We start from the raw sequence: 13,612 nt of genomic DNA, 5'->3' as shown, positions 1-13,612 counted from the left end.
TGTAAACTACCCACCCAATTTACCTACCTCACCCCCCATACTGCTTTTATTTATTTACTTTTCTGCTCTTTTGCACACCAGAATCTCTTCTTGCACATGATCATCTGATGATTTATCACTCCAGTGTTAATCTGCTAAATAGTAATTATTCGATGTATTGCCTACCTCATGCCTTTTGCACACATTGTATATAGATTCTCTTTTTTTTCTACCATGTTATTGACTTGTTTATTGTTTACTCCATGTGTAACTCTGTGTTGTCTGTTCACACTGCTATGCTTTATCTTGGCCAGGTCGCAGTTGCAAATGAGAACTTGTTCTCAACTAGCCTACCTGGTTAAATAAAGGTGAAAAAAAAAAAAAAAAAAAAAAAAAAAATGTTATTAGGTATTTCGCTTATGCCCAAGTCTAGTCTATCCTGTGTATGTGACAATACAACTTTTTTTGTCTACCAGTTGAATGCACTATCTATCTGCATCTACAGCAGAAAGCTAATGGTCACAGTGAGTTGTTAATGCAGAGTGGAGAGAATATGAGCCTAGGCAGAACACAACAGGTGTTTCTGGATGCTGAATTCTACAGAGGTTACAAGTGTCTATGTGAGTTTAAACTGGACAACAGAAAAATGACAGCAATCGGTAAGTCATTGAGAGAGGACATCAGTTCAGTATGTGAATCCATGATAACGGAGAAATCAGATTATCTCAAGGGACAATCAAGGCGGAACAACATCGTTGTTGACGGAATTGCAGAATCTCCACGAGATGACACCTAATTCAGAATAATTCTCTAATTGTACCGCTTTTATTTTTATGTGTTTGTTTCCCCAACTTCTTGTAGAGTCAGAAAATGTCAGAAGGGGAGTACAATGTGAACGGAATGATCACTGAGAAACTGAAGACGGACCACAGGAAGATTGAGGTGGAACGAGCCCACAGTACTGGAAAACTCACCACCGGCCCAGGTGACAGGCCCAGGCTGATAGTGGTCAAGTTCCTGAGGTTCAAGGATAAGGTAGCTGTTCTGGAAAGAGCCAAGAACTTGAGAGGAACGTACATCTTCCTCAACGAGGACTATCCTTAAGCTGTGCGCCAGAAGAGGAAAAGACTTATCCCAGCCATGAAAGCTGCCAGAGCACATGGGGACATTGCTTAGATCCGCTATGGCAGGCTCATTGTCTCCCTCCCAAAAGCTTGGACAGGATGAGAGAGCCAAGCCACTTACACATACCAACTGGTTGATGGACTTCTGAATTATGCTGTTGTTTTTTTCTCTTGTTTGTTCTTTTCCATATTTTGTCTATCTGATCAGCTACACAGGAAAGGGCTAAAATAGCCCATATTATTATATGTAGCCTTAAAAATTAGGTTAATGAAACCAATAACTTGCTAACATCCTCATCTGAGGGGGAGAAGTTTGAAGGATCGGAGGACCAATGCGCAGCGTGGTAAGTGTCCATGACGTTTATTTTAAAACATAAACTGAACACTATGAAATACAAAACAATAAATGTGAACATGAACGAAACCGAAACAGTACCGTGTGGCAACAAACACTCAGACGGAAACAAACACCCACAACCCCAACAGAAAACAGGCTACCTAAATATGGCTCCCGATCAGAGACAATGACAAACACCTGCCTCTGATTGAGAACCATATCAGGCCAAACGAAAACCCCACATAGAAACAGAAAACATAGAACCCACCCAACTCACACCCTGACCATACTCTGACCATACTAAAGACAAAATAACCTATAGGGGAGGGTCTGGGTGGGCATCTGTCCGCGGTGGCGGGACGTGGACCCCACTCCACCATAGTCATTACCCACTTCAGTAATGTCTTCAGAGCAGCGACCCTCGCCGCAGATCCCGGACTAGGAACCCCAATAAAGAGCCTCAATAGACTGAGGGGCGCCTCCGGACTGAGGGGCAGCTCCGGACTGAGGGGCAGCTCCGGACTGACGGGCGGCTCTGGCGGCTCCTGACTGGCGGGCGGCTCTGGCGGCTCCTGACTGGCGGGCGGCTCTGGCGGCTCCTGACTGGCGGGCGGCTCTGGCGGCTCCTGACTGGCGGGCGGCTCTGGCGGCTCCTGACTGGCGGGCGGCTCTGGCGGCTCCTGACTGGCGGGCGGCTCTGGCGGCTCCTGACTGGCGGGCGGCTCTGGCGGCTCCTGACTGGCGGGCGGCTCTGGCGGTTCCTGACTGGCGGGCGGCTCTGGCGGCTCCTGACTGGCGGGCGGCTCTGGCGGCTCCTGACTGGCGGGCGGCTCTGGCGGCTCCTGACTGGCGGGCGGCTCTGGCGGCTCCTGACTGGCGGGCGGCTCTGGCGGCTCCTGACTGGCGGGCGGCTCTGGCGGTTCCTGACTGGCGGGCGGCTCTGGCGGTTCCTGACTGGCGGGCGGCTCTGGCGGCTCCTGACTGGCGGGCGGTTCTGGCGGCTCCTGACTGGCGGGCGGCTCTGGCGGCGCTGGACAGACGGACGGCGCTGGAAAGACGGGCAGCTCAGGCGGCGCTGGACAGACGGGCAGCTCAGGCGGCGCTGGACAGACGGGCAGCTCAGGCGGCGCTGGACAGACGGGCAGCTCAGGCGGCGCTGGACAGATGGGCAGCTCAGGCGGCCATGGACAGACGGGCGACTCTGGCCTGCTGAGGCGCACAGTAGAAGATGTAGAAGTTTGAAGGATCGGAGGACCAATGCGCAGCGTGGTAAGTGTCCATAATGTTTATTTTAAAACATAAACTGAACACTATGAAATACAAAACAATAAATGTGAACATGAACGAAACCGAAACAGTACCGTGTGGCAACAAACACTCACACGGAAACAAACACCCACAACCTCAACAGAAAACAGGCTACCTAAATATGGCTCCCAGTCAGAGACAATGACAAACACCTGCCTCTGATATAGAACCATATCAGGCCAAACGAAAACCCCACATAGAAACAGAAAACATAGAACCCACCCAACTTACGCCCTGACCATACTAAATGAAGACAAAACAAAGGAAATAAAGTTCAGAACGTGACAATGTGTGTGAAGAACTTGATAGTGTTTGTGATGTTAACAGAGAGGTCTATTTTCTGGGTGACCTGAACTGGTTAGCAAATAGCTGTCCTCTTAAGAGGAAGCTTCTAGATGTCACTTATGCCTGTAATATGACTCAGGTCATACCAATAGTGTTGGATCTGTGACATTCACTTGTATTGATCATATCGTCACTAATGCTGCAGAGCTTTGCTACAAAGCAATATCAGTACCCATGTGGCAATAACAAGGAAAGCCAAAGTGCCAAAGGTTAGGCCTAAAGAAAGTTATAAGAGATCATACAAAATTATTTCTCATGACTCTTTTGTTGAAGATATAAAACATTTATGTTGCTCTGATGTGTATGAGTAAGTGAATCCAGATGCAGCACAGGAAGTATTTGTAAAAGGATTCATGTCAATTGTTGACAAGCATGCACCTGTTTAAGAAAGCAACTGTGAGAACTGTTAGAGCCCTCTGGATTGATGATGCATTGAAAAATGTTATGGTTCAAATAAATTATGCAAAAGAGGTGGCAAACAAGTCAGGCTGCTCAGTTGATTGGCTGACATACTGTAAATTGAGACATTTTGTGACTTAACTTTTTTTTTTAAATAAGAATTTACATTACCAAACCAAGATAAATTACACAAAACACAATTTTTAAATAATTTGGAGTACCTTAAATGATATCATGGGCAAAGCCCAGTTCAGCTCCATCGTTCATTGAAGTTGATGGGTCATTTATAACAAAACCATTTGATATTTTAATAACTATTTCACTGGTGAAGTGGGAAAACTCAGAAGTGAAATGACAACATTGAACAATGAACCATTGTTGTATGAAATATCTAATAATGAAAGAGAAGGATTGCTATTTGGAATTTGGTCAAATTCATGTGGGGGAGGTGGAAAAACGATTATTATCCATCAATAATGATAAGCCACCAGGTATAGACAATCTTGATGGAAAACAATTGAGAATGGTAGCAGACTGTATTGCCACCCCTATTTTCGATATCCTTAACCAAAGCCTAAAGAAGTGTGTGTGTACACAAGAGTGGAAGGAAGCTAAAGCAATTCCCCTTCCTAAAAATAGTAAAGCTCCCTTTGCTGGCTCTAACAACCACACAATCAGTTTGCAACCTGTTCTTAGTAAACTGATGGAGAGAATTGTTTGACCAAATATGATGCTATTTTTCAGAGAACAAGTTAACAACTGACTTTCAGCATGCATATAGAGAAGGGCACTCAACTTGCACTGCACTGACTCAGATGACAGATGATTGGTTAAACTAAATAGATAATAAGATGAGAGTTGTAGGTATATATTTCAAGACTAGTCATTCAACTGAGACTGCTCTTCTCTGTGTCACGGAGGCGCTCCGCACTGCTAAAGCTAACTCTCTCTCCTCTGCTCTCATCCTTCTAGACCTATCGGCTGCCTTTGATACTGTGAACCATCAGATCCTCCTCTCCACCCTCTCCGAGCTGGGCATCTCCGGCGCGGCCCACGCTTGGATTGCGTCCTACCTGACAGGTCGCTCCTACCAGGTGGCGTGGCGAGAATCTGTCTCCGCACCACGTGCTCTCACCACTGGTGTCCCCCAGGGCTCTGTTCTAGGCCCTCTCCTATTCTCGCTATACACCAAGTCACTTGGCTCTGTCATATCCTCACATGGTCTCTCCTATCATTGCTATGCAGACGACACACAATTAATCTTCTCCTTTCCCCCCTCTGATAACCAGGTGGTGAATCGCATCTCTGCATGTCTGACATATCAGTGTGGATGACGGATCACCACCTCAAGCTGAACCTCGGCAAGACGGAGCTGCTCTTCCTCCCGGGGAAGGACTGCCCGTTCCATGATCTCGCCATCACGGTTGACAACTCCATTGTGTCCTCCTCCCAGAGTGCTAAGAACCTTGGCGTGATCCTGGACAACACCCTGTCGTTCTCAACTAACATCAAGGCGGTGACCCGTTCCTGTAGGTTCATGCTCTACAACATTCGCAGAGTACGACCCTGCCTCACGCAGGAAGCGGCGCAGGTCCTAATCCAGGCACTTGTCATCTCCCGTCTGGATTACTGCAACTCGCTGTTGGCTGGGCTCCCTGCCTGTGCCATTAAACCCCTACAACTCATCCAGAACGCCGCAGCCCGTCTGGTGTTCAACTTTCCCAAGTTCTCTCACGTCACCCCGCTCCTCCGCTCTCTCCACTGGCTTCCAGTTGAAGCTCGCATCCGTTACAAGACCATGGTGCTTGCCTACGGAGCTGTGAGGGGAACGGCACCTCCGTACCTTCAGGCTCTGATCAGGCCCTACACCCAAACAAGGGCACTGCGTTCATCCACCTCTGGCCTGCTCGCCTCCCTACCTCTGAGGAAGTACAGTTCCCGCTCAGCCCAGTCAAAACTGTTCGCTGCTCTGGCACCCCAATGGTGGAACAAACTCCCTCACGACGCCAGGTCAGCGGAGTCAATCACCACCTTCCGGAGACACCTGAAACCCCACCTCTTTAAGGAATACCTAGGATAGGATAAAGTAATCCTTCTAACCCCCCTCCCCCCCCCTTAAAAGAGTTAGATGCACTATTGTAAAGTGGTTGTTCCACTGGATATCATAAGGTGAATGCACCAATTTGTAAGTCGCTCTGGATAAGAGCGTCTGCTAAATGACTTAAATGTAAATGTAAATGTATATGGTTACATTTCAGTGTAGCCTTTGATGTTATTGATCAGAAATTGTTATTGAAGAAACTAACTTGCTATGGCTTTACATCACCTGCCAACACATGGTTAGATAGTTATTTATCCAATAGAACCCAGAGTGTTCTTCAGTGGAAGCTTCTATAACACTAGATATTTACCGTGCGGTGTCCCTCAGGGCAGTTCCCTAGGGCCGTTACTCTTCTCAATTTTTACAAATGTTTTGCCACTGGACTTACACAAGACTTGAATGACTTTGACACAAACATCTACTGTACTAGTTGTTCAGGCTCTGTTCTTGTCCCATCTTGATTACTGTCCGGTAATATTGTCAAGTGCAGCAAAGACAGACTTAGCAAAGCTGCAGCTGGCTCAGAACAGAGCAGCACACCATGAAGCCCTTAACTGCAAAATAGAGAACTAACATCAACAACATGCCTGCCAGTCTTTCCTGGTTGAGGGTTGAGGAGAGATTAAGTACTTCTCTTCTAGTTTTTATGAGAAGTATTACTGTAATGAAAATTCCAGATAGTCTGCATAATCGCATAACATTCAGTTCAGACACCCATACATACCCCACAAGACATGCTACAAGGGGTCTCTTCAAAGTCTCCAAGTCCAAAATGAATTCACGGCAACGCACAGTATTATACAGAGCCATGATCACATGAAACTCCCAAGCAAACAGCAAAATTACCTTTAAAAAGGGGGACACAGACACATTCTAACACACATTTTCTTTGTATTGTTTGTATATTTTTTTGCATTGTTTGTTTATTGTTTTATTTTACATTTGTGTGACTGTCCTTGGCTATCAGTGTATCAGTGTTTTGTTACTTGTCATGTTTTGTATTTTTTGTGGACTCCAGGAAAAGTAGCTGCTGCTTCAGAAAAAGCTAATGAGGATCAGAATAAACCAATAAACATTCCATATGTCCTACCACTCAGAATGCATGTTTCAAAACATTGCTTCATACTAAGTTCAGACATGGGATCTTAATTTGATTACCCTGTTACAGGGGAACTTTCCTGCAATGCAGGACATTTTACATTTGTAGTGTATTTGAAGTTTTAAAAGGCTTCTGAAGTGTGTAATTTCCACTTCGAAATTTCAGACTTGATTTTGCTGCTGTAGAAAACTGGCTCAAATTAAGATCCTACAGCTGTAGTATGCTAGTGTTGATATTAAACTAATGTTCATATCAGGCCAAAGTGAACTCACCGGCTGCAGATCCTCCATGCTTATGGGCAGCTCTCTTAGAGTCAGCAGCAGGTCCAGTCTGGAGTTCAGGTAAGGAATGTTGCACATCTGTAATGGGGAGGCAGTTACATGAGTAATACACAGTCACAGAACCCACACACACATACTACATGCACACCAAACACAAACACGCACGCACACGAACACACACAATATCACACATTCTATTTATATGTAATTATTCAGATTGATTTAAAAAACACTCCGTCTACTGGGATCCGCGTAAGAGACACTATGGGGTGGCTACTAGTGGCTACTAATTACTTCTTCCTAAAGACTCTCCTCAACCCTTCTTCTCTAACAGGAGCAGCTACATCTAAGAGCTATGATTCCCTGGTGGGTATGTTGTGGGCTGTCTTGTCTTCAGTCTGATTTAGCAGAGAAGCTGAAGGCTTGACATCTTGAAACGATTGGCTGAGCTGCCTAGTCGCCCTTTGGGTTGGTTGCTAACCTCTAATAAATCACTCTGGGTTGTCACGCAACAGTGTGTCGTTCATGCACAGGTGCATCAGGCCCAGACACTGTGTCGTTCATGCACAGGTGCATTAGGCCCCAGAAGCCAAAGGGCCTTGGTCTGATCGGGATTAGTGAAAGATGTTAGGTTTGGGGTTATTTCTTGATCCTAGTAATTAATCAGCTACTACAGACAGCGTGTAGCTGAATCTTTTGTAATATACATTTTACAAGACCCGCTTATTAACATACTGATACATATGACCTACCTAAATAAAATGTTACTTTGAAAATTGTTACAAGGGACATCCCTTTTTAGTTTATCTCAAAGGTTGAATATGGGACTCACTAAAACCCCTCTTACCCAGAGAACCTTGGAAACACTACAGGATGCATGTGAACTGAGGACACAAAATGTGATGCTAAGCCCTTCCACCATGAGAGGTGTTACTGCCACAATGTCTCCCAACATATCCATATGCATGGTGTCAGATCATAGTGTGAAGAACATGGCCGGCTGATCTTGCTTCTTGGCGCATCTGCCATCCCTTCTACCCATCATCAACCACATGGGGTACTTTTACAGTGTATCTACAGGTGGGAAGCCTCATCATCCAGTATGTGTGAAGGAGGATAAAGGTGACTAAGGATACAGCAGGACTCCATAAGGAGAAGAGGAATCATAGAGGATGAAATGCATATTATTACCATGCAAATCATTGATGCAGAAATTACATAACATCAGCATCCTGGAAAAAACTTTAAAGATATAGCTCAACAAAATTACATATTGGTTTCCTTACTAACGTTTTAGCATTTGTGGCACAATTCCCATTCTAGTCATGGGACCGATATTAGCATTTTTCGCACATCATGTTCAAATAATCTCTAAGTGACTTAGTTTCACAATAAATGTAATATACTTTTGGATGATTTGAACGTGATGCATGAAAAATACTAATATCAGTCCCATGACATGAATGGGATTTGTGCAACAAATGCTAAAACGTTAGCATGTGGAAACAGTGCCAGGGTAAGTAGACCAAAGCATGGATTGCTGTCATACATTGTCCATAGACTGCTTACAGGGTAAGTAAATCAATGTGTCATTATGTAATTTGGGTGAACTAACCCTTTTCAGGAATTAAAAAATTTGGTTTATTTTGTAGATACATCACATCCCCTCATTACAATTCACAAGGTGTTTTCAATTACTTTAATTGGTCATCCATTCATGAAGCATGCACAGCACATGGACGGTAAGAGCTTCTTCTAATTTATGTAAACAAAATCAAAATTGGCAAACATTAAGGTTTATCTAGGACATCTGTGATAAGTAGGTATGGTAAGGCATTACCGTAGTCTTGGAAAGAGTGGCATGCTAAGATACTTACCTCCATCATGTACTGGTCCACAACATGCAGCTCTGACACAGACCCCTTGTAAGATTTATACATTTCCACATCGTCTGAGGTAGGTACATATCTATAAAGGAAACATATTTAACATATTTAAATGTATGTCTTCGTTATGTCTTTGTTATGTTATTTTTTATGTCTTTGTTAAACATAAATCACAACATAAATCCCAGTTTGTCATTTTTCCCTCTTGATTGTGTCATAAGAGTCAATAAGCAATGTTAGGGTTGATTGGATCTGCTCTGCTTTGCTGCAGATCCAAACAGTAGCTGACATCTTATCGATACGGTGTGACATTTCATTCCTCCTCAATGTCTAATAATAAGTCAGGCTAAATATAATGCCTCCCTCAGTCAGTCAGTATAGCACTGATCAGTTGTCTACATAGTCTGAATGGCACTGAGGCTTTGGTAATTGAATAAAAGGAGTCACCTTTTCAGTTACAATGCATAAATGAAGTGAAATACAACAAACACTTTTTCATAAGACACACAATCCGGGCTTCATCCAAAATGGCACCAAGTAGTGGTAGCCAGGTAATGCTCTATAAAGGTGTCATGTTTTGTCTTTGATCTTCATGTCTTGTCCCTGTGCTTCCCTCTGCTGGTCTTATTAGGTTCTTTCCCTCTTTCTCTCTCTCTCTCTCCTCCTCCCTCTCTCCCTCTCCCGCTCTCTCTCTCTATCGTTCCGTTCCTGCTCCCAGCTGTTTCTCATTCTCCTAACGACCTCATTTACTCTTTCACACCTGTCCCCTATTTTGCCCTCTGATTAGAGTCCCTATTTCTCCCTCTGTTTTCCGCTTCTGTCCTGGTCGGATTCTTGTTTGATGTTTGCTGTTCCTGTGTCCTTGTTCCGCCCTGTCGTGTTCTTTGCCTTCTTCAGATGCTGCGTGTGAGCAGGTGTCTATGTCAGCTACGGCCAGTGCCTTCCTGAAGCGACCTGCAGTCTGTGGTCGCGTCTCCAGTCGTTCCTCTCTATTGACGAGAGGATTTCAGTTCCTGTTTTGGATTGACCATTGATAATATCCAGGAGAATCATTATTTGTTTAATACTGGAATAAAGACTCTGTTACTATTACGTCGCTTTTGGGTCCTCATTCACCAGCATAACAGAAGAATCCGACCAAGATGGACCCAGCGACTATGGATTCTCTCAACACTGCCGTCGGGTTCCAGGGAGCAATGCTCGGCAGACACGAGCAGGAATTGTTTGCTGCTCGTCATGCCGTTGAGACCCTGGCCGCTCAGGTCTCCGATCTCTCTGGACAGTTTCAGAGTCTTCGTCTTGTGCCACCAGCTACATCCTGGTCTTCCGAGTCTCCGGAACCTAGGGTTAATAACCCACCATGTTACTCTGGGCAGCCCACTGAGTGTCGCTCTTTTCTCACCCAGTGTGATATTGTGTTCTCTCTCCAGCCCAACACGTACTCTAGTGAGAGAGCTCGGATCGCTTACGTCATATCACTCCTTACTGGTCGGGCTCGGGAGTGGGGCACAGCTATCTGGGAGGCAAGGGCTGAGTGTTCTAACGATTATCAGAACTTTAAAGAGGAGATGATACGGGTTTTTGATCGTTCAGTTTTTGGGAAGGAGGCTTCCAGGGCCCTGGCTTCCCTATGTCAAGGTGATCGATCCATAACGGATTACTCTATAGAGTTTCGCACTCTTGCTGCATCCAGTGACTGGAACGAGCCGGCGTTGCTCGCTCGTTTTCTGGAGGGACTCCACGCTGAGGTTAAGGATGAGATTCTCTCCCGGGAGGTTCCTTCCAGCGTGGACTCTTTGATTGCACTCGCCATCCGCATAGAACGACGGGTAGATCTTCGTCACCGAGCTCGTGGAAGAGAGCTCACGTTAACGGTGTTTCCCCTCTCCGCATCTCAACCATCTCCTCCCACCGGCTCAGAGACTGAGCCCATGCAGCTGGGAGGTATTCGCATCTCGACTAAGGAGAGGGAACGGAGAATCACCAACCACCTTTGCCTCTATTGCGGTTCTGCTGGACATTTTGTCATGTCATGTCCAGTAAAAGCCAGAGCTCATCAGTAAGCGGAGGGCTACTGGTGAGCGCTACTACTCAGGTCTCTCCATCAAGATCCTGTACTACCTTGTCGGTCCATCTACGCTGGACCGGTTCGGCTGCTTCCTGCAGTGCCTTGATAGACTCTGGGGCTGAGGGTTGTTTTATGGACGAAGCATGGGCTCGGAAACATGACATTCCTCTCAGACAGTTAGGGAAGCCCACGCCCATGTTCGCCTTAGATGGTAGTCTTCTCCCCAGTATCAGATGTGAGACACTACCTTTAACCCTCACAGTATCTGGTAACCACAGTGAGACCATTTCCTTTTTGATTTTTCGTTCACCTTTTACACCTGTTGTTTTGGGTCATCCCTGGCTAGTATGTCATAATCCTTCTATTAATTGGTCTAGTAATTCTATCCTATCCTGGAACGTTTCTTGTCATGTGAAGTGTTTAATGTCTGCTATCCCTCCTGTGTCTTCTGTCCCCTCTACTCAGGAGGAACCTGGTGATTTGACAGGAGTGCCGGAGGAATATCATGATCTGCGCACGGTCTTCAGTCGGTCCAGAGCCAGCTCCCTTCCTCCTCACCGGTCGTATGATTGTTGTATCGATCTCCTTCCGGGGACCACTCCCCCTCGGGGTAGACTATACTCTCTGTCGGCTCCCGAACGTAAGGCTCTCGAGGATTATCTGTCTGTTTCTCTCGACGCCGGTACCGTGGTGCCTTCTTCCTCTCCCGCCGGAGCGGGATTTTTCTTTGTTAAGAAGAAGGACGGTACTCTGCGCCCCTGCGTGGATTATCGAGGGCTGAATGACATAACGGTTAAGAATCGTTATCCGCTTCCCCTTATGTCGTCAGCCTTCGAGATTTTGCAGGGAGCCAGGTGCTTTACTAAGTTGGACCTTCGTAACGCTTACCATCTCGTACGCATCAGAGAGGGGGACGAGTGGAAGACGGCGTTTAACACTCCGTTAGGGCATTTTGAATACCGGGTTCTGCCGTTCGGTCTCGCTAATGCTCCAGCTGTCTTTCAGGCATTAGTTAATGATGTACTGAGAGACATGCTGAACATTTTTGTTTTCGTTTACCTTGACGATATCCTGATTTTTTTCACCGTCACTCGAGATTCATGTTCAGCACGTTCGACGTGTACTCCAGCGCCTTTTAGAGAATTGTCTCTACGTGAAGGCTGAGAAGTGCGCCTTTCATGTCTCCTCTGTCACATTTCTCGGTTCTGTTATTTCCGCTGAAGGCATTCAGATGGATCCCGCTAAGGTCCAGGCTGTCAGCGATTGGCCCGTCCCTAAGTCACGTGTCGAGTTGCAGCGCTTTCTCGGTTTCGCTAATTTCTATCGGCGTTTCATTCGTAATTTCGGTCAAGTGGCTGTCCCTCTCACAGCTCTGACTTCTGTCAAGACTTGCTTTAAGTGGTCCGGTTCCGCCCAGGGAGCTTTTGATCTCCTCAAGAAGCGTTTTACATCCGCCCCTATCCTTGTTACTCCTGACGTCACTAAACAATTCATTGTCGAGGTTGACGCTTCGGAGGTGGGCGTGGGAGCCATTCTGTCTCAGCGCTTCCACTCTGACGATAAGGTCCATCCTTGCGCTTACTTTTCTCATCGCCTGTCGCCATCGGAGCGCAACTATGATGTGGGTAACCGCGAACTGCTCGCCATCCGCTTAGCCATAGGCGAATGGCGACAGTGGTTGGAGGGGGCGACCGTCCCTTTTGTCGTTTGGACTGACAATAAGAACCTTGAGTACATCCGTTCGGCCAAACGACTTAATGCACGTCAAGCTCGTTGGGCGTTGTTTTTCGCTCGTTTCGAGTTCGTGATTTCCTATCGCCCGGGAAATAAGAACACCAAGCCTGATGCCTTATCCCGTCTCTTTAGTTCTTCTGTGGCTTCTACCGACCCCGAGGGGATTCTCCCTGAAGGGCGTGTTGTCGGGTTGACTGTCTGGGGAATTGAGAGACAGGTAAAGCAAGCACTCACTCACACTGCGTCGCCGCGCGCTTGTCCTAGTAACCTTCTGTTCGCTCCTGTCTCTACTCGTCTGGCTGTTCTTCAGTGGGCTCACTCTGCCAAGTTAGCTGGCCACCCCGGCGTTCGGGGTACGCTTGCTTCTATTCGCCAGCGGTTTTGGTGGCCTACTCAGGAGCGGGACACGCGTCGTTTCGTGGCTGCTTGTTCGGACTGCGCGCAGACTAAGTCAGGTAACTCTCCTCCTGCCGGTCGTCTCAGACCGCTTCCCATTCCTTCTCGACCATGGTCTCACATCGCCTTAGACTTTATTACCGGTCTGCCTTCGTCTGCGGGGAAGACTGTGATTCTTACGGTTATCGATAGGTTCTCTAAGGCGGCACATTTCATTCCCCTCGCTAAGCTTCCTTCCGCTAAGGAGACGGCACAAATCATCATTGAGAATGTGTTCAGAATTCATGGCCTCCCGTTAGACGCCGTTTCAGACAGAGGTCCGCAATTCACGTCACAGTTTTGGAGGGAGTTCTGTCGTTTGATTGGTGCTTCCGTCAGTCTCTCTTCCGGGTTTCATCCCCAGTCTAACGGTCAAGCAGAAAGGGCCAATCAGTCGATTGGTCGCATATTACGCAGCCTTTCGTTTCGAAACCCTGCGTCTTGGGCAGAACAGCTCCCCTGGGCTGAGTACGCTCACAACTCGCTTCCTTCGTCTGCTACCGGGCTATCTCCGTT

General features: G+C 46.6%; 1 protein-coding gene across 4 annotated transcripts in view; it reads right to left on the bottom strand.

The window, feature by feature from the left end:
* LOC139557660 (protein diaphanous homolog 1-like) overlaps nucleotides 1–13,612 on the bottom strand; it is a 59,360-nt gene that overhangs the window by 19,475 nt on the left and 26,273 nt on the right. For all 4 annotated transcript variants that reach the window (XM_071372744.1, XM_071372743.1, XM_071372742.1 and 1 more), the window contains 2 exons: nucleotides 8,851–8,941; nucleotides 6,965–7,051 (listed from right to left, as the gene is read on the bottom strand). In XM_071372744.1, the coding sequence (XP_071228845.1) occupies nucleotides 6,965–7,051; nucleotides 8,851–8,941 (178 nt within the window). The remainder of the gene's footprint in view (nucleotides 1–6,964; nucleotides 7,052–8,850; nucleotides 8,942–13,612) is intronic.

Source organism: Salvelinus alpinus, chromosome 28, assembly GCF_045679555.1.
Source record: "Salvelinus alpinus chromosome 28, SLU_Salpinus.1, whole genome shotgun sequence".
Taxonomy (NCBI): Eukaryota; Metazoa; Chordata; class Actinopteri; order Salmoniformes; family Salmonidae; genus Salvelinus; species Salvelinus alpinus.
The sequence above is the reverse complement of the archived record's forward strand: the minus strand, read 5'-3'. Positions and strand labels throughout refer to the sequence as shown.